Source organism: Phocoena sinus, chromosome 11 (genome assembly GCF_008692025.1).
Source record: "Phocoena sinus isolate mPhoSin1 chromosome 11, mPhoSin1.pri, whole genome shotgun sequence".
Lineage (NCBI taxonomy): Eukaryota > Metazoa > Chordata > Mammalia > Artiodactyla > Phocoenidae > Phocoena > Phocoena sinus.
The window spans coordinates 221964-249728 of record NC_045773.1 but is presented as its reverse complement, the minus strand read 5'-3'; the positions used below and the strand labels follow the sequence as shown (position 1 = coordinate 249728).

Below are 27765 nucleotides of genomic sequence, written 5' to 3'. Positions count from 1 at the left end.
GATAGGACAACCAGACAGAAGATTATGAAGGAAACAGAGGACTTGAACATCTCTACAGACGAACTGAACCTAACAAACAGATACATGATCCTCTACCCAACAACAGCAGAATACATAGTTTCTTAAGGGCACCTGGGACATTCGTTGAAAAAGAAGAAAAATCTCAAATCAACAACCTAATTTTACAACTAGAAAAGAACAAACTAAACCCAAAAGCTATGAGAATAAAAGAAATAATAAATATTAGGCCATCACCAAAAAAATCTACAAACAATAAATGGTTGAGAGGGTGTATAGAGAAGGGAGCCCTCCTGCGCTGTTGGTGGAAATGTAAATTGGTGCAGCCACTGTGGAGAACAATATGGAGATTCCTTAAAAAACTAAAAATAGAACTACCGTACGATCCAGCAATCCTACTCCTGGGCATATATCCAGAGAAAACCATAATTCAAAAAGACATGTACCCCAGTGTTCATTGCAGCACAATTTACAATAGCCAAGACACGGAAGCAATCTCAGTGTCCATCAACAGAGGAATGGATAAAGAAGATGTGGTACATATAAACAATGGAATATCAGCCATGAAAAATAACGAAATAATGCCATGTGTAGCAACACGGATGGACCTAGAGACTGTCATACTAAGTGAAGTAAGTCACACAGAGAAAGACAAATATCATATGACATCGCTTATATGTAGAATCTAAAGGAATGGTACAAGTGAACCTATTTATAAAACAGAACTTCAGTCACAGATGTAGAAAACAAACTTGTGGTTACCAGGTGAGAAAAGGGAGGGGAGGGATCAATTGGGACATTGGGATTGACATATACACACTACTGTATATAGAACAGATAACTAATAAGACTACTGAACAGCACAGGGAGCTCTATTCTGTGCTCTGTAATGACCTATATAGGAAGAGAATCTAAAAAAGAGTGGATAACGTGTATGAATCACTGACTCCCTTTGCTGTACAGCAGAAACTAACTGTAAGTCACCTACACGCCAATAAAAAATAGAGGAAAAAATAAATATTAGGGATAAATAGAAAACAGAAAAACAATGGAGAAAATCAACAAATGCTGTTTCTTCAAAAAGATCAACAAAATGATTAAACCTTAAGCTAGACTGATTAAGGGAAAAAAGAAAAGACTCACGTAACTAAAAGAACTGAGAAGACATTATTACTCAATTTACAGAAATAAGAAGTATTATCAGAGAGTACTTTAATGATTATATGCCAACAAATTGGACAACCTAGATGAAAAGGATAAATTCCTAGAAATGCACAATTGACCAAGTCTAAATCATGAAGAAATAGAAGCTCTGAACACACCCATAACTAGTAAGGAGATTGAACTGATAATCAAAAACCTCTCAATGAAGAAAAGCCGAGGACCAGATGGCTCTGCTGGTGAATTTTACCAAACATTTAAAGAAGAATTAACATCAATCCTCCTCAAACTCTTCCAAAGCGATTGCAGAGGAGGCAACATTTCCAAACTCATTCTATGAGGACAGATTTACACTGATACCAAAGTCACACAAAGACACTACAAGAAAACCACTGAGTAATATCCCTTATGAATATTGACACAAAAATCCTCAATAAAATACTAGCAATACTAGAATTCAAGAGCACATTAAAATTACTGTACACCATGACCAAAAGAGATTTATTCCTGGAATGCAAGGCTAGTTCATATGAAAACGGATCAATGCAGTATACTCTATTAACAAAATGAAGGAAAATAAACCATGCCATCATGTCAACTGATGCAGAAAAAGCATCTGACACAATTCAACTTTCCATAATAAAAACATTCAACAAACTAGGAATAGAAGGAAACTACCCCAATATAATAAAAGCTATATATCAAAAGCCCACAACTAACATAACACTCATGGTGAAATACTGAAATTTTTCCTCTAAGATCAAGTAAAACAAGGATACCCACTTTCACTTTTATTCAACACAGTCCTGGAAGTCTTAACCGGAGAAATTAGGCAAGAAAAAGAAATAAAAGACATTCAAATTGGAGAGAAAAGAAGTAAGAGTATCTCTACTCACAGATGACAGGACCTTATATGTAGAAAACCCTAAAGACTGCACAAAAACTGAACTAATAAAGCAATCCATCAGTCACAGAATATAAAATCAACAACAGAAACAAAAAACACCCACTTATGTGTCTCTTTACTAACAATGAACAATCTGAAGAAAAAAACAATTTAACTTTCATTTACTGTAACATCAAAAAGAAAAAAACACTTGGGAATTAACTTGACAAAGAAGGTGAAAGACTTGTATGCTCAAAATGTCACTGAAAGAAATTTTGAAAGACACCAATAAATGGAAAGATATCCTATGTTCATGGATTGGAAAACAATATTGTTAAGGTGTCAGTATTACCAAAAGCAATCTACAGGTTTAACGCAATCCCTATCAAAAACCCAATGGCAAAAATAGAAAAAATTCATTTAAAAATTCATATGGAGTCTCAAGAGACCCCCCCAAAGCCAAAACAATCTTAAAAAAACAAACCAGGAAAAGACAAGATGGTGGAGTAGAAGACCTTGAGCTCCCCTCCTCCCATGAGCACACCAAAAGCACAACTAACTGTTGAACAACCGTCAATAAAAAAGACTGAAACATTACCAAAAAAGATATTCTACATCCAAAGACAAAGAAAAACATCACAGTGAGACAGTAGGAGGGGCATACTTGCAATCTAATCAAATCGCATACCCCCCAGGGTGGGTGACCCACTGACTGGAGAATAATTACATCACAGAAGTTCTCCCATGGGAGTGAGACCTCTGAGCCCCACATCAGGCTCCCCAGCGTGGGGATCTGGCATGGGGAGGAGGAGCCCCAGAGCATTTGGCTGTGAAGGCCAGCAGGTCTGAATCTCAAGAACTCCACAGGACTTGGTGAAACAAAGACTCCATGCTTGGAGGGTGCACACAAAGTCCCTTGAGCACCAGGTCACAGCACAAAAGCAGTGACTCCAAAGGAGCCTGGGCTAGGCCTACCTGCTGGTCTTGGAGGGTCTCTTGGGCAGCTGTGGCTCTCTCCTGGGACATAAAAGCTGGTGGTTAACATATCCAGGAGTATGCATCTGGAGGCTGATATCTTGCTTGGGACGTTAGCACCAAGACCTGGCCCCACCCAACAGCCTGTAGGCCCCAGTGCTGGGACGCCTCAGGCCAAACAACCAACAGGCAGAACACAGCCCCACCCATCAGCAGACAGGCTGCCTAAACACTTTCTGAACCCACAGCCACCTCTAGGCATGCCCCTTGACATGGCCCTGCCCACCAGAAAGCCTGTACCAGCCTCTAGACCAGGCTTACCAACTAGGGGGCAGACACCAGAAGGAAGGAAACTACGATCCTGAAGCCCACAGAAGTGAGTCTGAAAATACAGGTCAGAACCTACCCTGGGACCAGCTTGTCCCTGGCCCTTGGGTGACGAGAGGGGAGAGCACTGCTGGGACACAGAGAACATCCCCTACAGAGGCCACTTCTCCAAGGATGAGGAATGTAACTAAGCTACTACGTACATAAAAATACAAATAGAAATTTAAACAAAATGACATGGCGAAGCAATATGTTTCAGACGAAGGAACAAGATAAAACCCCAGAAGAACTACGAAGTGAAGTGGAGATGGGCAATCTACTCAAGAAAGAGTTCTGAGTAACGGTCACAAAGATGATACAAGAGCACAGGGAAAGAATGGAGGCACGACTGAGAAGTGACAAGACGTTTTCAAGAAAGAATTAGAAAAAATAAAGAACCACCAGAGTTGAAGAGTACAATAAACGAAATGAAAAATACACCAGAAGGAACCAAGAGCAGAATAAATGAGGCAGAAGAATGGTTAAGTGAGCTGGAAGACAGAGTGGAAATCACTGTCTCAGAACGTAATAAAGAAAAAAGAATGAAAAGAAACAGGGACAGTTTAAGAGGCCTCGGGAACGTCAAATGCACCAACATTCGAGTTATGGGGTTCCAGCAGAAGATGAGAGAGAGAAAGGGCCTGAGGAGATATTTGAAGAGATAATAGCTTAAAATTTCTCTAACATGGGAAAGGAAACAGTCACCCAAGTCCAGGAAGCACAGAGTACCATACAGGATCAACCCAAGTAAGAACATGCCAAGACATATAGTAATCAAACTGACGAAAATTAAAGAGGAAGAGAAAATATTAAAGGCAATAAGGGAAAAGCAACAAATAACAAAGGAACCCCCAAAAGGTTATCAGCAGATTTTCAGCAGAAACTCCGCAGGCCAGAAAGGAGTTGCACGATATCTTTAAAGTGATGAAAGGGAAAAACCTACAACCAAGAATACTCCATCCAGCAAGGGTCTTATTCAGATTCAATGTAGAAATAAAAGCTTTACAGACAAGCAAAAGCTAAAAGAATTCAGCACCACCAAACCAGCTTTACAACAAATGCTGAAGGAACTTCTTTAAGCAGAAAAGAAAAGGCCACAACTAGAAACAAGAAAATCGCGAATGGAAAAGCTCACTGGTAAAGGGAAACAGAGAGTGAAAGTAGGAAATCATCCACACACAAGTATATATCTAAACCAAAATCATGAGAGGAGAAAAGTATAAATGCAGGATATCAGAAATGCATTGGAAATGAACATATCAGCAACTTAAAAACAATCATGTATATATATAGACTGCTATAGTAAAATCTCATGGTAACCGCAAACCAAAAATCTACAACAGATATACACACAAATAAGAATGACTCCAAGACAGACTGGTGATCTCTTAGAATAATAGGCGTCAGTGGCCCCTTGTTCCAAAGGTGCCAACTCACCTATGCAGGACATATTAAGAGTTTGTTTGGGAGATTAGTTCAAGATGGCGGAGTAGAAGGACGTCAGCTCACCCCATTCTTATGAAAACACCAAAATCACAACTAATTGTTGAACAACCAATGACAAAAAAATGCTGGAACCTAAAAAAACAAAAAAAAAGATACCCTACATCCAAAGACAAAGAAGAAGCCACAACGAGACGGTAGGAGGGGTACAATCATGGTAAAATCAAATCCCATACCTGCTGGGTGGGTGACTCACAGACTGGAGAATAATTACATCACAGAAGTTCTCCCATGGGAGTGAGAGTTCTGAGCCCCACATCAGGCTTCCCAGCCTGGGGATCTGGTAACAGGAGTAGTAGTCCCCAAAGAATCTGGCTTCGAAGGCCAGCAGGGCTTGAATGCAGGACTTCCACAGGACAGGGTGAAACAGAAACTCCATTCTTGGAGGGCACACACAAAGTCCTGTGCGCACCAGGACCCAGGGGTAAAAAGCCCATAGGAGACTGGACCAGACCTACCTGCTAGTACTGGAGGGTCTCCTGCAGAGGTGATGGGGAGGGCAGCCGACAGGGACAAAGACACTGGCAACAGCAGTTCTGGGAAGTACTCACTGACCTGAGCCCTCCTGGAGGCCACCACTAGCCCCACCGTATAGCCCGTAGGCTCCAGTGCTGGGTCACCTCAGGCCAAACAACTAACAGGGAGGGAAAATAGCCCCACCCATCAGCAGATTAAAGTTTTACTGAGCATGGCCCTGCCTACCAGAGGGACAAGACCCAGCTCCAACCACCACCAGTCCTTCCCATCAGGAAACTTGCAAAAGCCTCTCTGATAGCCTCATCTACCAGAGGGCAGACAGCAGAAGCAGAAAGAACCCTAATCCTGCAGCCTGCAGAACAGAAACCACATTCACAGAAAGTTGGACAAAATGAAACGGCAGAGGAATATGTTCCAGATGAAGGAACAAGATAAAACCCCAGAAAGTCAACTAAGTGGAGATAGGCAACCTTCTGGAAAAAGAATTCAGAATAATGATAGTGAAGATGATCCAGGATCTCAGAAAAAGAATGGAGGCAAGGACCGAGAAGATGCTAGAAATGTTTAACAAAACCCCAGAAGAACTAAAGAACAAACAAACAGAGATGAACAATACAATAACTGAAATGAAAAATACACTAGAAGGAATCAATAGCAGAATAACTGAGGCAGAAGAACAGATAAGTGAACTGGAAGACAGAACGGTGGAAATAACTGCCGAGGAGCAGAATAAAGAATGAAAAGAAACGAAGAGAGTCTAAGAGACCTCTGGGACGAGATTAAATGCACCATCCTTTGCATTATAGGGGCCCCAGAAGCAGAAGAGAGAAAGGACCTGAGAAAAGGTTTGAAGAGATAATAACTGAAAACTTCCGTAACATGGAAAAGGAAACAGTCACCCAAGTCCAGGAAGCGCAGAGTCCCAAGAAGGATAAACCCAAGGAGGAGGAACATGCCGCCAAGACACACGGTAATCAAACTGACAAAAATTAAAGGCAAAGAAAAAAACTTTAAAAGCAACAAGTGAAAAACAACAAATAACATACAAGGGAACGCCCATAAGGTTATCAGCTGATTTCTCAGCAGAAACTCTGCAGGTGAGAAGGGAGTGACTTAATATATATATAAAGTGATAAAGGGAAGAACCTACAACCAAGAATACTCTATCCAGCAAGGCTCTCATTCAGATTTGACAGAGAAATCAAAAGCTTTATGGACAAGCAAAAGCTAAGAGAATTCAGCACCCCCAGGCCAACTTTCCAACAGATGCTAAAATAACTTCTCTAGGCAGGAAAGCAACCAGCAGCTTAAAATAACCACGTACATATATAGACTGCTATAACAAAACCTCATGGGAACAGCAAACCCAAAATCTATAATAGGTACAAACACAAAGAAGGAAACACAACCCAAACAGAACACTAAAGATGGTCATCAAACCACAAGAGAAGAGAAAAAGAGAGGAAAGGAAGAAAAAAGACCTACAAGAACAAACCAAAAGGATTAAGAAAATGGCAATAGGAACATACATATTGATAATCACCTTAAATGGATTAAATGCTCCAACCAAAAGCCACAGAATGGCTGAATGGATACAAAAACAAGACCCATATATATGCTGTTTACAAGAGACCCACTTCAGACCTAGGGACACATACAGACTGAAAGTGAGGTGATGGAATAACATATTCCATGCAAATGAAAATCAAAAGAAAGCTGGAATAGCAATACTCATATCAGACAAAATAGACTTTAAAATAAAGACTATTATAAGAGACAAAGAAGGACACTACATAACGATCAAGGGATCAATCCAAGGAGAACACATAACAATTGTAAACAGATACGCACCCAACAGAGGAGCACCTCAATATGTAAGGCAAACACTAAGAGCCATAAAGGGAGAAATCGACAGGCACACAATAATAGTGGGGGCTTTAACACCCCACTTTCTTTTTTTTTTATAGCATGCTTTCTTTTTTTTTAGTACCTATTGCTTTTTAAAAATTAATTAATTAATTAATTAAGTTGTGCCAGGTCTTAGTTGCAGCCAGCGGGATCCTTAGTTGAGGTTCGCCGGCTCCTTAGTTGTGGCATGTGGACTCCTTAGTTGTGGCAGGCGGGCTCCTTAGTTGTGGCTCACAGGCTACTTAGTTGCAGCATGCGAACACTTAGTTGCGACACGCGTGAGGGATCTGGTTCCCAGACCAGGGATCGAATCTGGGCCCCCTGTATTGGGAGTGTGGAGTCTTAACCACTGGGCCACTAGGGAAGTCCCAACACCCCACTTTCATCAATGGATAGATCATTCAGAAAGAAAATCAAAAAGGAAACACAGGCCTTAAATCACCCATTAGACCATATGGACTTAATTGATATTTATAGAGCATTCCATCCAAAAGCAGCAGAATACACATTCTTCTCATGTGCATGCAGAAGAGTCTTCAGGATCTAGTACATGCTGGGCCACAAAGCAAGCCTTGGTAAATTTAAGAAAACTGAAATCATATCAAGCATCTTTTCCAACCACAATGCTATGAGATTAGAAATAAACAACCAGGAAAAAACTGTAAAAAACAAACACGTGGAGGCTAAACAGTGTGCTACTAAACAACCAATGGATCACTGAAGAAATCAAAGGGGAAACAAAAAAATACCTAGAGACAAATGAAAAATATCAAACAAAATACCTAACTTTACACCTAAAGCAACTAGAGAAAGAAGAACGAACAAAACCCAAAGTTAGTAGAAGGAAAGAAATCATAAAGATCAGAGCAGAAATAAATGGACTACAAACGAATAAAACAATACCAAAGATGAAAGAAACTAAAAGCTGGTTCTTTGAAAAGATAAACAAAACTGATAAGCCATTAGCCAGCCTCATCAATAAAAAAAGGGAGAGGGCCCAAATCAATAAACTTAGAAATGAAAAAGGAGAAGTTACAACAGACACCACAGAAATACAAAGGGGCATAAGAGACTACTACAAGCAACCACATGCCAATAAAATGAACAACCTGGAAGAAATGGACAAATTCTTAAAAAGGTACAATCTCCCAAAGCTGAACCAGGAAGAAATAGAAAATGTGAACAGACCAATCACATATACTGAAGTTGAATCTGTGATTTAAAAACTCCCAACAAAGGGACTTCCCTGGTGGTCCAGTGGTTAAGAATTGGTCCTGCAATGCAGGGAACGCCAGTTCGATCTCTTGTCAGGGAACTAACATCCCACATGCTGCAGGGCAACTAAACCTGTGCGCCACAACTACTGAGCCCGTGCACTCCCGAGCCTGTGTGCTACAACTAAAGAGAAGCCTGTGCACCGCAACAAAGAGCCCACGTGCTATGAGGCCACTATTACCCTGATACCAAAACCAGACAAAGATACCACAAAAAAAGAAAATTACCAGTCAATGTCATTGATGAACACAGACGCAAAAATCCTCAACAAAATACTAGCAATCTGAATTCAACAATACATTAAAAGGATCATACACCATGATCAAGTGGGATATATCCCAGGGATGCAAGGATTTTTCAATTCTGCAAATCAATCATGTGCTACACCACATCAACATACTGAAGAAAACCATATGATCATCTCAATAGATGCAGAAAAGCTTTTGCCAAAATTCAACACCCATTTATGATAAAAACTCTCCAGAAAGTGGGCACAGAGGGAACCTACCTAAATATAATAAAGTCCACAAAAAAATAAATAAATTCCACATACGACAAACCCACAGCTAACATCATACTCAACAGTGAAAAGCAGAAAGCATTTCCTCTAAGATCAGGAACAAGACAAGGATGTCCACTCTCACCACTTTTATTCAACATAGTTTTGGAAGTCCTAGCCATGGCAATCAGAGAAGAAGAAGAAATAAAAGGGATCCAAATTGGAAAAGAAAAAGTAAAACTGTCGCTGTTTACAGATGACATGATACTATACACAGATAATCCTAAAGGTGCTACCAGAAAACTATTACAGCTCATCAATGAATTTGGTAAAATTGCAGTACATGAAATTGATACACAAAAATCTGTTGCATTTCTATACACTAACAATGAAAGGTCAGAAAGAGAAATTAAGGAAACTATCTCATTTACCACTGCTTCAAAAAGAATAAAATACCTAGGAATAAAGCTACCTAAGGAGGCAAAGACTTGTACTCCAAAAGGTGTAAGACACTGATGTAAGAAATCGAAAATGACACAAACGGAATGATACACCGTGTTCTTGGATTGGAAGAATCAATATTGTCAAAATGACTAGAGTATCCTAGGCAACGTACAGATTCAATGCAACTCCTATCAAATTACCAACTGCATTTTTCACAGAACTAGAACAAAAAAATTTTTAATTTCTATGGAAACACAAAAGACCCCAAAGAGTCAAAGCAATCTTGAGAAAGAAAAACGGAGCTGGAGGAATCAGGCTCCCTGACTTGAGACTATACTACAAAGCTACAGTAATCAAAACAGTGTGATTCTGGCACAAAAACAGACATATAGATCAATGGAACAGGATAGAAAGCCCAGAAATAAACCCACACACCTATGGTCAATTAATCTATGACAAAGGAGGCAAGACTATGCAGTGGAGAAAAGAAAGTCTCTTCAATATGTTGTGCTGGGAAACTGAACAGCTACAAAATGAAATTAGAACATTCCCTAACACCAAACACAAAAATAAACTCAAAATGGATTAAATGTAAGACCGGATACTATAAAACTCCTAGAGGAAGGTATAGGCAGAACACTTTTTGACATAAATCACAGCACTATCTTTTTGGATCCACCTCCTAGAGTAATGGAAATAAAAACAAAAATAAACAAATGGGACCTAATTAAACTTAAAAGCTTTTGCACAGCAAAGGAAACCATAAACAACACAAAAAGCTCATCTACAGACTGGGAGAAAATATTTGCAAATGATGCAACTGAGAAGAGATTAATCTCTTAAATACACAAACAGGGCTTCTCTGGTGGCGCAGTGGTGGAGTCCGCCTGCTGATGCAGGGCACACGGGTTCCTGCCGCAGAGCGGCTGGGCCCCTGAGCCACGGCTGCTGAGCCTGTGCATCCAGAGCCTGTGCTCCGCAACGGGAGAGGCCACAACAGTGAGAGGCCCGCGTACCACAAAAATAAATAAATAAATAAAATATACAAATAGCTTATACAGCTCAATATCAAAAAAACGAACAACCCAATCAAAACATGGGCAGAAGATCTAAAAAGACATTTTTTCAAAAGAAGACATGCAGATGGCTAACAAACACATGAAAAGATGCTCAACATCACTAATTATGAGAGAAGTGCAAATCGAAACTACAATGAGGTATCACCTCACACCAGTCAGAATGGCCACCGTTAAAAAGTCTACAAATAATAAATACTGGAGAGCGTGTGGAGAAAAGGGAATGCTTCTACACTGTTGGTGGGAAGGTAAATTGGTACAACCACTATGAAGAACAGAATGGAGGTTCCTTTAAAAACTAAAAATAGAGCTACCATATGATCCAGTAATCCCACTCCTGGGCATGTATCTGGAGAAAGCCATAACTAGAAAAGATACATGGACCCCAATGTTCATGGCAGCACTATTTACAATAGCCAAGACACGGAAGCAACCTAAATGTCCATCAACAGAGGAATGGATAAAGAAGATGTTGTACATATATACAGTGAAATACTACTCAACCATAAGAAAAGAATGAAATAAGCCATTTGCAGCAACATGGATGGAGCCAGAGACGATCATACTAAGTAAGACAAAGACAAACATCACATGGTATCACTCATATGTGGAATCTAACTAAAAAAAATGATACATGAACTAATTTACAGAACAGAAACTGACTCAAAAACATAGAAAACTTATGGTTACCAAAGGGGAGGGGGAGAGAGGGATAAATTAGGAGTTTGTGCTTAAAATATACATACTACTATATAGATAACCAACAAGGACCTACTGTATAGCACAGGGAACTATACTCAATATCTTGTAATAACCTATAATGGTAGAGAGTATAAAAATAAATAAATAAATAAATTATATATATATATATATATATATATATATATATATATATATATAAAACTGAATCACTTTACTGTACACCTCAAACTAACACAATATTGTAAATCAACTATATTTCAATAAAAATTTTAAAAAAAGAACAAATTTGGAGGCCTCATACTTCCTGATTTTAAAACCTATTTCAAAGCTACAGGCTTTGAAGGCACATAGACCAACAGACTAGAACAGAGACACCAGAAATAAACCCTGGCATATATAATCAAATAATTTTTGACAAGCATGCCAAGACAGTTCAATGGGGAGAGGACAGTCTTTTCAACAAATGGTGCTGGGAAATCTGGACAGCCACGTACAAAAAGGATGAAGTTGAACCTTTACCTAATACCATATACAAAAATTAACTCAAAATGGATCAAAGATTAAACATTAGAGTGAAATCTATAAACTTCTCAGAAGAAAACATAGGGGAAAATCTTATGACATTGTATTTGGTTATGATTTCTTGGATACGACTCAAAAGGCACAGGTAAGAAAATAAAAATAGATAAACTGGACTAAATCAAAATTTAAAACTTTTGTGCATCAAAGGACACAATCAACAGAGTGAAAAGAAAACCAACAGAAAGGGAGAAACTATTGGCAAATCATATATCTGATAAGGGTTAAGTTCCAGAATATATAAAGAACTCCTACAGCTCAACAACCAATAAATAAACCCCATTAAAAAATGTATATAGGACTTGAATAGACATTTCTCCAAGAAAATTAAAAATGGCAAAGAGCACATGAAAAGATGTTCAACATTACTAATTATTAGGGAAATACAAATCAATATCACAGCCATTAGGATGGCTACTACTTAAAAAACAAACAACGCCCCCCCAAAACAAAACAAAAACCCAGGAAATAACAAGTGCTGAGGAGGACGTGGAGAAATGCACACTTAACGACAGTTAAGATGGTAAAATTTATGTGTATTTTACTAAAATTAAAATAAAATATTTTAAAAGACCCTTTCGGGGGGTGAAAAGTCAAGCCAGAGAATGGGAGAAAATTTTTGCAAACCACATATATGACAAAAGACTCATACACAGAATTTATAAAGAGCTCTCAAAACTCAAGAGTAAAAACAGTAATGTAATTTGATATGAAAAGATGCTTCACTCAAAGAGCTATGTGATGGCAAAGAAGCACATGAGAAAAGACGACCGTTATTAGTCATTAGGGAAATGCAAATTAAGACCAAGATTGAGATATCACTACGTAATTATTAAAACAGCTAAAATAAAAACTAGACGATACCAAATACTGGTGAGGATGCAGAAAAACTGAATATCTCAAAAACTGCTGGTGAGATTTCATAAAATTTTCTGGCAGTTTTTAAAATATATTTTTAAAATTTTTATTTCTTTTATTACTTATTTTGGCTGTGCCAGGTCTTAGTTGTGGCATGCGGGATTTTTTTTTTTTTTTTTTTTTTTTGCAGCATGTGGACTCTCAGTTGCGGCACTGCAGACTTATTAGTTGTGGCATGCGCATGGCATCGAGTTCTCCAACCAGAGATCAAACCCGGGCCCCATGCATTGGGAGCATGGAGACTGACCCTGAACGTGAAATTCTGATACATACCCTTTGTTCACGTTGCTATTGAAGGGTCTGTCTTCGGGCTGATGTAAAAGAGCTGCTTAGATACTTGAGGATACAGATGCTCTGTTAATTTTGTATAACTCTTCCCCTTGTGGGTTATTCCCCTTTTAATTTGTGCAAGGAAACTGTACGGGTAGAATTGTGTCCCCGCAACAGAACTTGAAGTCCGAACCCCCAGAACCTCGTAACTGACTTGATTTGGAAATAGGGTGGTTGGAGATGAACTTAGTTTATACGAGGTCACACTGGGGTAGGGTGGGCACCTAATCCAACGTGGCTGCTGTCCTTATAGAAAGGGGACATTTGGAGATATGTGCACACAGGCAGAGCCACGAGAATACAAAGACAGAGGTTGGGGCAGTGCATCTACAGGCCAGGGAACAGTGGAGATCACAGCAGACCCAGAGCTGGGGAAAGGCCTGGAGCAGAGCCTCCTATAGCCTCAGGGGGAGCCAGCCCATCCCAGCCTCCATCTCTTGACTTTTAACCAGAGCTTGGAGACCATACATTGCTGTTGTTTAAGCCACTCGGTCTGTGGTGCTTTGTTATGACAGCCCCAGGGAACTAAAATTATTACGTAGCTCGCAGTTGAACTGAGACAAGGCATCGTCTTTCCTTTATGAGTTCTGCACTTGGTCTGCTACTTAAAAAGCATTTCTTGTCACCAACTCTAAAAATACTGATGTGTTTTTCTGGTATCATGCTTTTCTTTAAATTACTCCATGTATTCAAAATATACATTTAGGTATGACATAAAATAAAAATTACTTCTGAAGAATTAGCCGATTATCTCAGAACCATTTATTAATAATTCGCCCTCTTTTCACTGATTTAAAATGTCATATTATTATACAGTAGATTGTATTTGTAAAGTCTGAGTTTATTTCTGGATGTTCTGTTTTGTTCTCTGATATATCAATTGAGACTGGCTGCAAAATATTTTTCTTACTATAACTTTATATTATGTTGTAAAATCTGGAAATCAAATTTCACTATTATTCTTTCTCTTTTTCCTACCAATATTTTCATGGTTATTCTGACTCATTCCTCCAGATAAACTTTAAAATAATACTGTCAAGGGCTTCCCTGGTGGCGCAGTGGTTGAGAGTCCGCCTGCCGATGCAGGGAACACGGGTTCGTGCCCCAGTCCGGGAAGATCCCACATGCCGCGGAGCGGCTAGGCCCGTGAGCCATGGCCGCTGAGCCTGCGCGTCTGGAGCCTGTGCTCCGCAACGGGAGAGGCCACAACAGTAAGAGGCCTGCGTACCACACACACACACACACACACACACACACACACAAAGAAATAATAATAATAAAAATAATACTGTCAAATGTTCCCCCAAATCTCTCTGGCATTAACTGCATTAATTTTATAAACAAAAACAGGGAGAACTGGTAACTTTACAACATTGATTTTTCCCATCAGAAACTCCGTCTCTCCCTCCAAATTTCTATTTCCCTTTATGGAGTTTCGTCACTTTATTTGAATGGGTCCCACACATTTCTTTTTGAGGCTTCAGGATGAAAAAGTTTTAAAATTGGTTCACAGTTTGAAATGGTACCTAATCAAACTTACAAGCTTTTGCACAGCAAAGGAAACCATAAACAAAACGAAAAGACAACCTACAGAATGGGAGAAAATATTTGCAAATGATGCAACCAACAAGGGCTTAATTTCCAAAATATACAAACAGCTCATACAACTCAACAACAACAAAAAACAAACAACCCAATCAAAAAATGGGCAGAAGACCTAAATAGACATTTCTCCAAAGAAGACATACAGATGGCCAATAGGCACATGAAAAGATGCTCAACATGGCTAATCATTTGAGAAATGCAAATCAAATCTACAATGAGGTACCACCTCACACAGGTCAGAATGGCCATCATCAAAAAATCCGCAAACAGTAAATGCTGGAGAGGGTGTGGAGAAAAGGGAACCCTCTTGCACTGTTGGTGGGAATGTAAATCATTTACACAGTGTAGCCACTGTGAAGAACAGTATGGAAGTTCCTCAGAAAACTAAAAATAGAGCTACCATATGATCCAGCAATCCCACTCCTGGGCACATATCGGACAAAACTATAATTCAAAAAGATACATGCACCCCAATGTTCATGGCTGCACTATTTACAATAGCCAAGACATGGAAGCAACCTAAGTTTCCACTGATAGAGGAATAGATAAAGAAGATGTGGTACACATATATAGTGGAATATCACTCAGTCATAATGAAGAACGAAATAATGCCATTCTCAGCAACACGATGCAACTAGAGATCCAGTGAAGTCAGTCAGAAAGACAAATACCATGTGATATCACTTATACGTGGAATCTAAAATATGACACGTGAGTCTATGAAACAGAAAGGTTCACAGGGAACAGACTGCTGGTTGCCAAGGGGGAAGGGGTTGGGGGAGGGGTGGAGTGGGAGGTTGGGGTTAGCGGATGTAAGTTTTTATATATAGGATGGATAAAGAACAAGGTCCTACTGTACAGCACAGGGTACTATATTCAATATCCTATGATAAACCATAATGGAAAAGAATATACAAATAAAAAAAGAATGTATGTGTATGTACAACTAAAAAATATTTGTTCATTGTTTGAAAGATATCTGCAATTTTTTCAATTCAATTTTACGATTCAGTTGTATTTTTAATGACCAATTTTGGTGTGTGCAGAAGTATCTAGTTACACACGTTAATGTCTATTATAAATTTCACCTATTTTGAAACCAGATCACTTTACTGAGATTATTAGTTTTAAAACTTTTCTAGTTGATTTGCTTAGTTTTCCAAGAAGATAAGCATATCAATAGCAAATAGTAAGTTTTTCTCCCTCTTTTTTATTTAAGGGTCTTATTTCCTTTTCTTGGCATATTACGCTAGCTAAAACAACCAGAACAGTATCAATAAAATATTCTTCTATTTCAAGTTGCACTAAGAATATTTTTTACATCATGAGTGGGTCTTGAAGGCAGAACTAATCTACAGAGATTGGAAGTGGATCAGGGGTTTCTGGGATGGACTGTGGGTGGCAGGCTCTGTATCTTGATTGGGACAGTGGTTATGTCAGTGTGTATATTTGTCAAAAGTCACTGACCCGTACACTTAAAATTTTGAGTTTTTGTTGTATTGATTTACACATTAATACAATGTTGGGTGTTGAAAGGTTCTTTTTTTTGTTTTTTATAAATTTATTTATTTAATTTATTCATTTTTGGCTGAGTTGGGTCTTCATTGCTGCGCAGGCTTTCTCCAGTTGCGACGAGCAGGGGCTTCTCTTCGTTGCAGTGCGTGGGCTTCTCATTGCAGTGGCTTCTCTTTGCTGTGGAGCATGGGCTCTAGGCGCGTGGACTTCAGTAGTTGTGGCTCGCGGGCTCTAGAGCGCAGGCTCAGTAGTTGTGGCGCACGGGCTTAGTCACTCTGCGGCATGTGGGATCTTCCCGGACCAGGGCTCGAACCCATGTCCCCTGCATTGGCAGGCGGACTCTTAACCACTGCACCACCAGGGAAGCCCCTGAATGCTTTTATAAAGGTTCTATTGCACTGATAATGGGGCTGTTCTCCTCAAACAGGCTGTGATGATGAATTGTTCCGATCATTCTTTTCTCCCCCCCACATTTTACGCATTTAAAAAACATTATAACAGTAAGAAACAATCACAGCACAGAAGTGTTCAATATGCATTAAGCACCATGGAATAAAAACGTAACTCAAAGCACAGGGCTTACGAAGCCGCCTGCCAATGCAGGGGACACGAGTTCAAGCCCTGGTTTGGGAAGATCCCACATGCTGCGGAGCAGCTAAGCCCGTGCGCCACAACTACTGAGCCTGTGCTCTAGAGCCCGCGAGCCACAACTACTGAGCCCGCGTGCCACAACTACTGGAGCCCACGAGCCTAGAGCCCGTGCTCTGCAACAAGAGAAGCCACGGCAATGAGAAGCCCGTGCACCGCAATGAAGACCCAACGCAGCCTAAATAAATAAATAAAATTAATTTATACTAAAAAAAAATGTAACCTGAAACGCCACCATGGCAGGGATTACCATCAACATTTCTTCCCTCTCACCAACACATTTAATCACACTTACGTGTGTGCACAGGTGTATGTGCACACACACGGGCACCATGTCACCTGCCACTTAAAACATTTCAATGGCCTACAAGACTGCACGGTCCGGCCTCTGCTGTGACAAATTACCACAAACTCAGTGGTTGAAAATGATGCAAACGTCTTCTCTTTCAGTTCTGGAGGCCAGGGGTCTACAGAGGGTCTATGCAGGGGGGCAGCTGTTTCTTTCCATTTCCAGCAGGTAGAGCTACACCTGGCTCACGGCCCTTCCTTCATCTCTGCAGGTGGTGGCGAGCATCTGCTCCCCCAACTCTGCTTCCTTCTTGTGTCTGACGTTTCCCCCCAACCCCGCCTCCCCTTGGTAAGGACCCTTGTGACAACACCGGGCCCCCTGGACAATCTAGGATTATCTCCTACCACAAGGGCCTTAACTTAATCGTGTGCAAACACCTCCACGTAAGGGAGCGTTCAGTCTCCACGGGTCAGGACGTGGACATCTTTGCGGGCTGCTGTTCAGCTGGCCACCCCTCACCTCTCTCTCCAGCCTCGGGCTCCAGGGACCCCCCCCCCAGCACCCCAGCTGCATCGCCCACCTCTCGGTGTCTAGAACACAGCGCATCAGGACGTTTCCACAGAGAAAGGAGACCATCCCCATAACAGAAGGAAAGGGATTTCCATGCCCTGGGAAGGTGAGGAGAGTAGCAAAGCTGGGAACTGTGACAGAGTGCCCAGAGGAGGACACCCTGGTGACGAGGATTCTAGGACATTCGCCACTGCTTCTGGGTCATGTGTGGAACCAGCCTCAGGCTCCAGCATGAACAGGGGACACAAGGACACAGCGCCCCTGACACCTGGGCCTCGTCTGCAGCCCAGCCTCCGGCCGAAAGGCAGGGTGATGGCTGGGAGGAGGGACCAGGTAGAGCCACACGACAGGAAAACTCCCAACGACATCAGATTTTCAGAGTCCAACCCACCCACCCACAAGCTCCACGGGGAGACATGGAGGTCAGATGTGCAGACGTCCACTCACTGCGGTGGAGAGGCGTGAGGCCAGTGTCATCTCCAGGTTGCCCTTCAGGCCCACCAGGGGCGGCACCAAGGTCAGCAGGTCCTTCACCTCCGTGAACACGGGCCAGTGCTGCGGGGAAAGAACTGGGGGTCAGTCCAAGCACACGTACCGCGCCTCTCAGGAACTACTCGAGAGATACTTCGACAAGTCCTCGCTCCCTGTAAAATGAAAAAAACTACCCAGTTTTTAAAATGGCTTTAAACTAAACAGAGTAATGACCAACCGTGAACAGTGGCCCAGGGAACCCCTTCCTTCCCTGGCTGCCGGGAGACTGGGCCTGGGCCCGTGCCCGTGGACGGGGAACTGCTTTGTCCTGCGTGCACGTCTGTAGAAACAGGAATGAGCCCCCAGCTTCAAAGCTGGGGATTTCTTGTGGGATTTCTCACGGGCGAGCTGGCAGGACGATCTGGGCTGGGCAGGGACTCCCTGGCCCCAAGGCCGATGGGTGGGGCCCAAGGTCACGTGGGGGCCCTGGATTTGTGAAAACTGACAGAATGTGTCTCTATCACTTGTAAATAAATAAAAATGTAAAAAGAAGGAACAGGAAGCACAGGCACGCTTCAAGAGAACGTGAAGACGTTTCTTTGTGAAGGGAAACTGGTCCTACCTGTTTAACGTGCAGTTAGACTGCCCCTACCCCAACTGATTGTTCACACCCCAACTGATCCGACTAGCTGCTTTCGCCTCCCTGGGCCTGAGCTATCCGTGACCCTCCACAGAAGCTGGTCCTAGAAACGCTGCTGCTCTGTGAGCTGGGAGGCAGGTGGCGTGGGGTCTGGTTCCCCGTCCCCAAGACAAGAGTCCCCCTACCCCAGGGGCCCAGAGGGTCATCAAAAGAGCCACCCCACAATGCATCTTACAGGACCTGGAAGCAAAGGGGCGGGCCAGGCCCTCTGAAGACCCCTTTGTGTCCTGAGATCTGGGAAGTTTCGCAGACTCACAGTTACGGTTCCCTCTCCTTTACCTTTTCTGCAAAGCTGGGAGGTTGAGAACCCAGTCCCAGCTCTGGTGGAGTTACAAGCCTTCCTCTCCGAAAAGTGCGGAAGGAATGTGTCACCAGCCAGGGGGGTGCTGCGTCCTGTCCAGCAGAGGCCCCTCCCGCCTGGGAATCCCCCTCCCAGGGGCTGGCGCTCTCACCCTCCTCCCACCAACACACAAGACCGAGCACCCACCCCCCGAGTAAACCCCCTTCTCTCCGCCCCCTTCTTCCCCGGCACCACTGAACTTGGCAGCCGCACCTGAGACCGATGTGTGCGGGGTGACTCCCCGTGGGAACCCCTCCCCCGCTACGTGACGGGCACACCCATGTCTCCACATGGCTGACGGGGCCTCGTCCTGTCCTGTGCTGACCTCTGATTGTCCCATCTTGGCCTCCACTGAGGGCTACTCATCTCCCTCCTGATCTTTTACATTTTTCAAACGTAAGGGACTGGAGGCATCCCTGGTGGCGCAGTGGTTAAGAATCCGCCTGCTAATGCAGGGGACACGGGTTTGAGCCCTGGTCTGGGAAGATCCCACATGCCGCGGAGCGGCTAAGCCCGTGCGCCACAACTACTAAGCCTGCACTCTAGAGCCCACAAGCCACAACTACTGAGCCTGCGCTCTAGAGCCCGCGAGCCACAACTGCTGAGCCTGCGCTCTAGAGCCCGCGAGCCACAACTGCTGAGCCCGCACGCCCAGAGCCCGTGCTCCGCAACAAGAGAAGCCACCGCAATGAGAAGCCCGCTCAACACAACCAAGAGTAGCCCCTGCTCGCTGCAACTAGAGAAACCCCGCGCACAGCAACAAGGACCCGACACAGCCAAAAGAAACCAAAAAACAAAACACAAAAATGTAAGGGACTTATTTTCTTTCTCCAGACAGGAAGGCTGCAAAGGTCTGATAACCATCTCTGCTTCTTCAACATGGGCACAGACATCTCAGCGCCCACAGTAACCTTGAATCTGTGGGACCGACTCACCCATGGCTGTTACGTTTTCAAAGGAAAACCCAGGGTCAGCCGTTGCCAAGATCCCGTGTCCGCGGCCGAGAAAGTCCCTGTTCCAGGATATACGGAGACAGGCCGGGGGAGGTCAGGCTGCCCGCAAGGAACCTGAGGCCCTGGTACACGCTCCTGCCCACACTTCCCTGGACTCACCCCGTCCACTCGGATCTGATTCCGCCAGCAGTACAGCAAGGTTGTGACCCCCTGCCCTCTAACCCTGACTCCCCCTCCTGCTTCGGTTCTCCCTTCTCTCCAAGTCCTCTCCCTTCCAAGGCCCAGGCCCCTCCCCACCCCACACAGGGGCGGCAGGAGGTGAGCCTGCGAGCGGTGGTCCTGTCCTCCTGCAAGGGGTCGCCTGGGCTGGGCCACAGGCACGGCCGAGGAGGGCTGGGAAGGGGCTTTAGACACATCAGGTCTGACGACCATGAGGGGCTACTCAGGGACAAAGCCAGCAAAGGTGGACGGTGCCAGGAGAACAGAAGGCCAGGGCCCCAGGGACACCAAGTCCAAGGGAGGAACAGGGCCGGAGCTGCCTGACCTGCAGACCTCTTCAGGGAGACCCTGAATGGGTCGGGATTTTGGTCACCCACTCCCAGAGCACCCTGACGGCGGCTGGCTCCACAACCCAGCTCACGCCTGCCCCCAGCCGCGGACAGCCCTGGACGCCCCACAGGTCCCCCGCCCAAGGCTCCACGCTGACCCTGCTGCACGGGCCCCAGGGGCTGGCTCTTGCACTTGGGTCTCTCAATCACGCCTACAGTCCCCAGCTCTCCCCTGCAGCCTTGAGCAGCACCTCTGGGTCACTCAGACCCCAGCAGCCAGGGAGGACGTGTCACTCCGTCCCTTACGACCCTTCACTAATTCCAGTTCTGGGCACACAGGTCCTCATGTTCCGCAAACACAAAGGCAGTGCAGATCGGGGCATGAGGAGTGGGCAGGGCCGCGAGCCCTCCATCTGGCAGGTTAACGCGCCCCTTTATCCCGAGATGGCTCACCAAACTGCGTGCTCACCGGCTGTGCGATTTTCTCCACGCCTGCGCTGGACCCCAGTGAAGCAAGACGTGATGTTTGTTTTAGAACAAAGAACGAGGACAAAGTGAACAATGCTTCACCCTCGGCGGCTGCCCCCCTGCCCACACGCTCGCCTGCTCCGTGGTCTGCGCACAAGGGCCCCCTCGCCGGGACGTTCACCGTTGCTCACGCACCCAGGAGACGCCACCTCTGAGGCCCGGCAAAGCGTCTGCAGAGTCTCCGACCTGCCCCTCCTCCCTTGCTGCCTCCGCCCCCTGCCCGTTGTCTGCAGGGGGGCCCAACGGCCACCAGACACGCCAGCCAGGAAGATCAGCTTCCGCTCGGGATTCAACCAAATTCGCTCAACAAAGGATGAACTGGATGACAAGTGGCTCTGTCCACCTGCCCGGCGCTTGGCTCTCGGCTGCTTCGAGCAGCCAGCCTGTCCGGTTCAGCCCTGATCTGGGAAGAACAATCACACGCGCTTCCACGGTCCCTGGTGCCCACGTGTGCACGTAAACCCCCAAAGGTCTGGAATGACACCACGACTCAATAGTAAGGGACCTTCGGCGACTGAGGCTGTGGTCAAAGAGGGCTTAACCTCGCTGCGATGCTTGTTCCATAAAAAGAAATACTTACACTTACTTGTGTAACCGAAAAAAAAGTTTTTGAAGACACGAAACTGATACTCTGGCCACTTACTGGGCCTCAATCCCCAGGCCCAGAATCAGAGACTCCCGGCCCCAAAGAGCATAGGTGAAACCTGCACCCAGCCAGGCACAGAGCTGCACCGGGGACTGTCCACGAGGTACGGCTGTCGGGCCAGGTGGTCTACCTCACTGCGGGCTCGGAAGCCCCGAGGCCCGGTGTGAATGGCTCTGGTCAGGCACCAGCCTGGGTACTGCTGGAGCCAGGAGCCCCCTGTGATGTGGGCTTCCCTCTGGGAGCCCCAAGGCTGCTTCCTGCACTGCCGGGAGGGGTGAGCAGGGAGGTGGTGAGCGCCGGAAGCCAGTAAACAGAGGGCCCTTGACCCTCACGCACCCCGTCTGCAAAGTGGGGACGAGGAAAGGGCTGTGACGTACAGAGCTGTTCCATCCTCCCAGTCGCTGGCCCTCCCGAAGCTGACGGCTCAAGGCCAAGCCTGCAGACAGCCTGCCCCACGTCTGCTCCGGGCCCACCTCCCAGACGGAACCCGCACGCGGTCAGGAAGGGCGCTGCACTCTCCAGCTGGACCCCCTCCAGACCCGGCCCCGGGGCGCCTCCGCTGATGGTCAGGCATGACCCCCTCCCCCCAGGGCCCCACCAAACCTCCTGGACTCCGTCGAACTCTCGGCCGCCTGTTCTCGGCCCCGAGGCCCCACAGAAAGGGTCATGGGCGGGCAGGTTGGGGACACGAGGCCATGCTCCACGCGAGGTGCTGGGGAAGGTCAAGGAGGGAGATTCAGGGTGGACTCTCCCGGTGTCCGCAAGGCCCAGGGAGGGTGACAGACCCCGGGGCAACTCCAGGGGAAGCAGCAGACAGGAATCCGGGCCTCCAGCCGGCAGCACGTGAAGAAGTGCCCTGTCCACTGGGCAGGGTGGCCAGACGCCGCCCCAAGAACCTCGTTCAGAGCCGGGTACCCGGGTAGGTGTCGGCCGCCCCCTCCAGCTCAGAGGCAGGGGCACGGCGGGATGTGAGAGGTGACGGCCCCTCCCCCCACATGCTCACGTACAGGCCCCAGCGGATCGAGAACACACTAACTCCGTAAGTGACCCAAACACGGCTCCCAGAACTGACCCAGGGCATAAAGAGACCCCCTGGGTCTCCCAGCAAACACCTCTCCTGATAGATACCCCCGCATCTGCATCCCCCCGTGCGCCTGGACCCCCACCATGCTCAGGACCCCGTCCTCCCGCTGAGACCCCCCTCCAGAGATTCTGGGGCTGGAGAAGCGGTGCCCGGCACCCTCACTCGGGCCAGCACACCAACCTCACAACGCTGCCTGGCTTGCAGGTGGAGAGGCTGAGGCAGGATGCCTGAGCCCCTCGGGTGGGGAGAGACCGTAGGAGCAGGACTCAAGGCCCCCCAGGCCCTGCCTAACGGGTCTGCGTCTGCTGGAAGGAGAACAGTTCGAGCTCCCAGGCTGAGGAGTCTCACGCAGGCTGACGGTAGAGGGTCGTCAGAAGCCTCTGTGACTCTCAGACACTGAGGTCCCAGGAGGACACTCCTGCCAGCCCCCCGAGCCCAGTCCCCTGCCCGACCCAGGGGCCTGTCCTGCGTGTGATGCCTGGTCCCCCACCCCGGGGCCCACGCTGCCCCCCGCCTCGCCATACGCACTTGGACGGCGTTCATCAGCAGGCCAGCCGTCACCATGCCGAGGCCAGACAGCAGGACGGGCACCACCACCTGGCCCACGATGGCGAAGGCGGTCTCGGGGAGGACGCCGCGGGGGCAGCGGGTGAACTCACAGCGGAAGCCTCGCAGCTTCGTGCCCTGAAAGCAGAGCTCCAGGTCCAGCTGGGTGACCACCATGGCCAGGCCGGTGACGCATTCCCTGGATGTCCAAGCCTGGGCGCCCCCAACACCGGCCTCCACCCACACCAGGATGCGTTTCCTAAGGAGTCCACCCGGGCAGAGCTGCCAGGTGCCCCGTGCTGTAGACGGTCCCCACTGCCCCTCAGCCAAGGGCCAGAGCCAACGGTGAGGAACAAAGGCCGGGTGACTCAGCCTCGCTCAGGGCTCGGCCACTCCTGCTGTCCACTCCCCGAAGATCAGGTTCTCCTCCAAGAGTGGCTGCCGTGTCCGGTGGGACCTCCCTCGGCTGGCCTCCCACGAGGAGGCTCCCTGTCCCCTGGAGCGACCTTGACGGCGTCCAGCTGTCCGGCCCACGCTGGCTCGGGCTGGACCGGAGAGCCGGAGCCACGTGAGGCCCGGCCTTGGTGAGGCCGCACGGGGCCTGGGGACATCCCAGCCTGAAGCACCTGCTCCTCGGGCCAGGTCTGAGCCCCTGAGGACTGTCACCCCTCAAGGTCGAGAGGCCTGCAGGCCCCCAAGAAAGAAGCCGTGCCCTGCGGCCACTCGACCTAGGTGTCGAGGGGCTCACGGCCACAGGAAGAGGCTGTGTTCACAGAAGGAATGCAGCCCCGCTGTCTCTCAAAGGACAGAGACTTGTAAGGTGCTTCTTAGGGGCCCGGGCTCGCGCCGACAGAGGTTAGACCAGCCTTGAGCTGCCGTCCCGACCCCGAGGAGGAGGGGGTCTCTACGGGGAATGAGTGTGTCCACTGCACATCCCACAGGTGCCGGGGACAGCGTCCAGGCCTGAGGGCGGGCTGAGCAGAGTCAAGGCCAGAGCCAGCAGGAGCCCGAAGCTGCGGGCTGGGTGCTCGCTCACGCCTCCTGTGCACCTCGGTCGGTTCCGCTCCTTCGGAAAGTCCACCCACGCTCAAGCCCAGCCCTCAGCCTGGAGTCCAGCCCTCACCGGATCCCACTGAGCTGGCCAAGCCCGATTCCCTCCTCGCCAACTCCAGCCAGACCCTGACGGCCGTTTCCCTCGCGCCCCCGATGTTGCACTGCATCCTTCCTCGCCCCCTTTCTCACGAAGCCCCTCCCAGGAGCCAGACAGAAGGAGCCCCACTTCCCAGCGACGGCTGGGGTCCGTCGGCCCCTTGTGTGTGAGCGCCGGAGACGCTGCCCCCGTCCAGTTCTGGGCCCCGATCCTGGGGTCCTGACGGCTTCCACTGCCCACCTCCGGAGAGGCTGGCGCTCGGGACGCCGCCACCCCGCAGAGGAGAATCGCGGGTGTGTTCTGGCTGCGGCCCCGTGGGCAGCCTCCCCCACCCCTCACAGGAGGGGATGGTCCTGGACTGTGTGTCCCACCAGCTGCTCGCTGAGTGGCGTCCAAATGAAAGACCTGAGATCATAATGACAGCGGGCTTCCCGCCAGCCACAGTCAGGCGCGGTTTGCTGCAGAGCAGGAGCAAAGGGGACCTTCTCAGACAATGCAGCAACTCCTAACCTCCCTGCGCAGCCCAGACTCTCCCTGAGCTTTCGGGCCACAGCTGACCACCCGTGCCCTTTCACGTGCACACACGTCACATTCCATCCATCACCAGACTCTCAAGGCACCCCCGAGCCACGCATCAGGAAGCAAAGGTCCCGGTTTTGCAACTAAGAAGCTGACGGCCGCGCCAGGGTTTGCCCATGACCATCCCCCAGTCAGCCTCACAGGCGGGGCCGGGACCTCGACCCCCAACTCCAGTGCCCACTGCCCCCGCTGCTGCCCGCCTCTGAGATGAGGGTCCGTTTGTTCACACAGGAGTCTGAACCAGCAGGAGGCTAAGAGAAACGGCACATTTCTAAGGAAAGCGTAGCAGAAGTTGACGCGTCTAAGGCCGCTAGCTCGTTTAAGACAGACCCCTCTCGGCGGGCCCACTCTGAACACTGGCTGCCCCAGTCCCCAGGCCCACATCTGGACAGGCCCCCCAACTAGCGATTTCCTTCTCCTGGCTTCAGCACCTCCCGTGATCTCTTTATAGTTTTAAATGCGATTGAACGTCATAATACAACATAAAATCATACACGGTGGGTCCCTGAACCACTCTCATCAGGACAGAAGACGTGGAAATAAACAACCACTTGCATGATTACACATGGGAAAGATCCCTAATTAAGCAGGCTATAAATCATTACAAAAAGGTTTCTCTTTTTTTTTTTTTTTTGCGGTACGCGGGCCTCTCACCATCGTGGCCTCTCCCGTCGCGGAGCACAGGCTCCGGACGCGCAGGCTCAGCGGCCATGGCTCACGGGCCCAGCCGCTCCGCGGCACGTGGGATCCTCCCGGACCGGGGCACGAACCCGCATCCCCCGCATCGGCAGGCGGACTCTCAACCACCGCGCCACCAGGGAAGCCCCCGTTTCTCATTTTTGTTTAAAAAATAATGAGAAATAAGTACACACGCACACAAATAGTGAACCATTTAGTAGGTTATATACCAAAATGCTAAAAGTGGGTACTTTTAGGTGGTGGGATCCTAAGTGACCTTTATTTCATAACTTTCTGTATATCTATTGTGATTATTTGCTTTTATAACCATCAAAAAATAAACTGTCACCAAAAACAAATAAAAGATGCCATCGTGTGTGGAAGATTACTTTCCCATGCAACTTGAGAACAAAATATGTCAGCACAGCTCACTGGCTCACAGTCGAGGAGATCGGGAATGTGACTTTCACAGGAGCTCAGTAGCACAGTGGAAAGTCTCCAAGGGCCTGAGCTGGACTCAGGGGCCGTGCTGGGCCTCGGGAGGAATCTGGGTCAGGTGCCAGATGGCTCTGGGTGACCTCCTCCCGCCGCCCCACCAAAAGGGTCTCAGCTCACGCGGCTCAGAACCACCAGGCGCTCCGGAAACGGGAGCCCAGACCCCGCGCAGCGAGAGCTGCGGCGTCAGAACCTCCCCAACCCCTCAACTTACGGAACAGTTAGGAAGGGCCGCGGAGGGCGGGCGCACGGCCGGGCCTCATGTCCGTCTCAGGGTCCTGGGTGGGAACAGCTTTTTTCCCAGGAGCACACCTTCCCAACGGCTTCCCGCCCTCTCGCAGGTCACCTTGAGCCTGGGCCGGTTCTGAGTGAAACGGTCACCCTTAAAGACCTGAATCCCCCCATCCTGTTGAGGTCCCAGAGGTCAAGGCAGTTACGTTCTCAGCAACAGGAAAGGTCGTCTTCATTTTTGCTTCCGACTCGGCCGGCAGAACGCACCTGCCGGTGACCATGTGGGACCGAGTGCCCCCGCCCCGGCCGGCCAGCCCCCTCCTCAGGGACACCTTCCCGGCATCCCCCTCAAGGCTGCTCCAGCCGTCACCCAGCTCTGCCCCTTCGTTTCCGTGTAGCCCTTGCCGCTGCCTAACCCCGACTCATGCCCGTCGCTCCCTGCTCGGCTGTGACGGCCAAGAGCAGGCCCGGCACCCCAACCACCGCGGCGTTCGGCACAGCGCCGGCCCGTGGCCCACGCGTGTGCTGTGTGGACAGACAGACAAGCAGCGCTGTAGAGGCAGACAGAAAGAGACCCATCAGCCTTCCACGAGTTGAGCCGTGTAGGGCCCACGTTATTCCTATGACGTGCTGCCTGGACACCCGGTAAAGCCAGCAGGGCCTGGGGCAGCCCCAGTGCCGCCGCCCCGACCCCCGAGGAGCCCGCGGAACGCAAACAAGTCAGTCACAGCCCCACGGGAACCGCCCGCCAGCACAGCCTCTGGCAGCTGGCGCTCCCGAGCGCAGCCCTGAGGGCCCCACGCGGGAGGCACATCCTCCCCCGGGCCTGGGGCGTGGGGCTGATGAGCTCTGAGCTCACCTGTCCAGGTGCAGGTCCCTCAAGAGAAGGCCGTCACTGCAGCTGGCGTCACAAACAGGACGGCCCGCCCCTGACCGCGCACGCCCGGCAGCCTGACCGGCTCCCGACGCGGTGAAGGCCGCCACGGACGGAGCCCCGCCGGCTGGCTTGTGCGTGAGCCGCCCCGGGGTCACCACCTCCCCGAGGCCGGAACGACTGTGAACGGACCGAATC

The 27765-nt window shown here is 48.0% G+C and overlaps 1 protein-coding gene across 3 annotated transcripts in view; it reads right to left on the bottom strand.

The window, feature by feature from the left end:
* Window positions 1-27765, bottom strand: part of SLC41A3 (solute carrier family 41 member 3) — a 66824-nt gene that overhangs the window by 21663 nt on the left and 17396 nt on the right. For 2 of the 3 annotated variants that reach the window (XM_032649134.1, XM_032649136.1), the window contains exon 3: window positions 18192-18299. In XM_032649134.1, coding sequence (XP_032505025.1) covers window positions 18192-18299 — 108 coding nt within the window. Of the gene's footprint in view, window positions 1-18191; window positions 18300-23542; window positions 23769-27765 lie in introns of those variants that run through there. The other variant, XM_032649138.1, reaches the window with a different exon arrangement.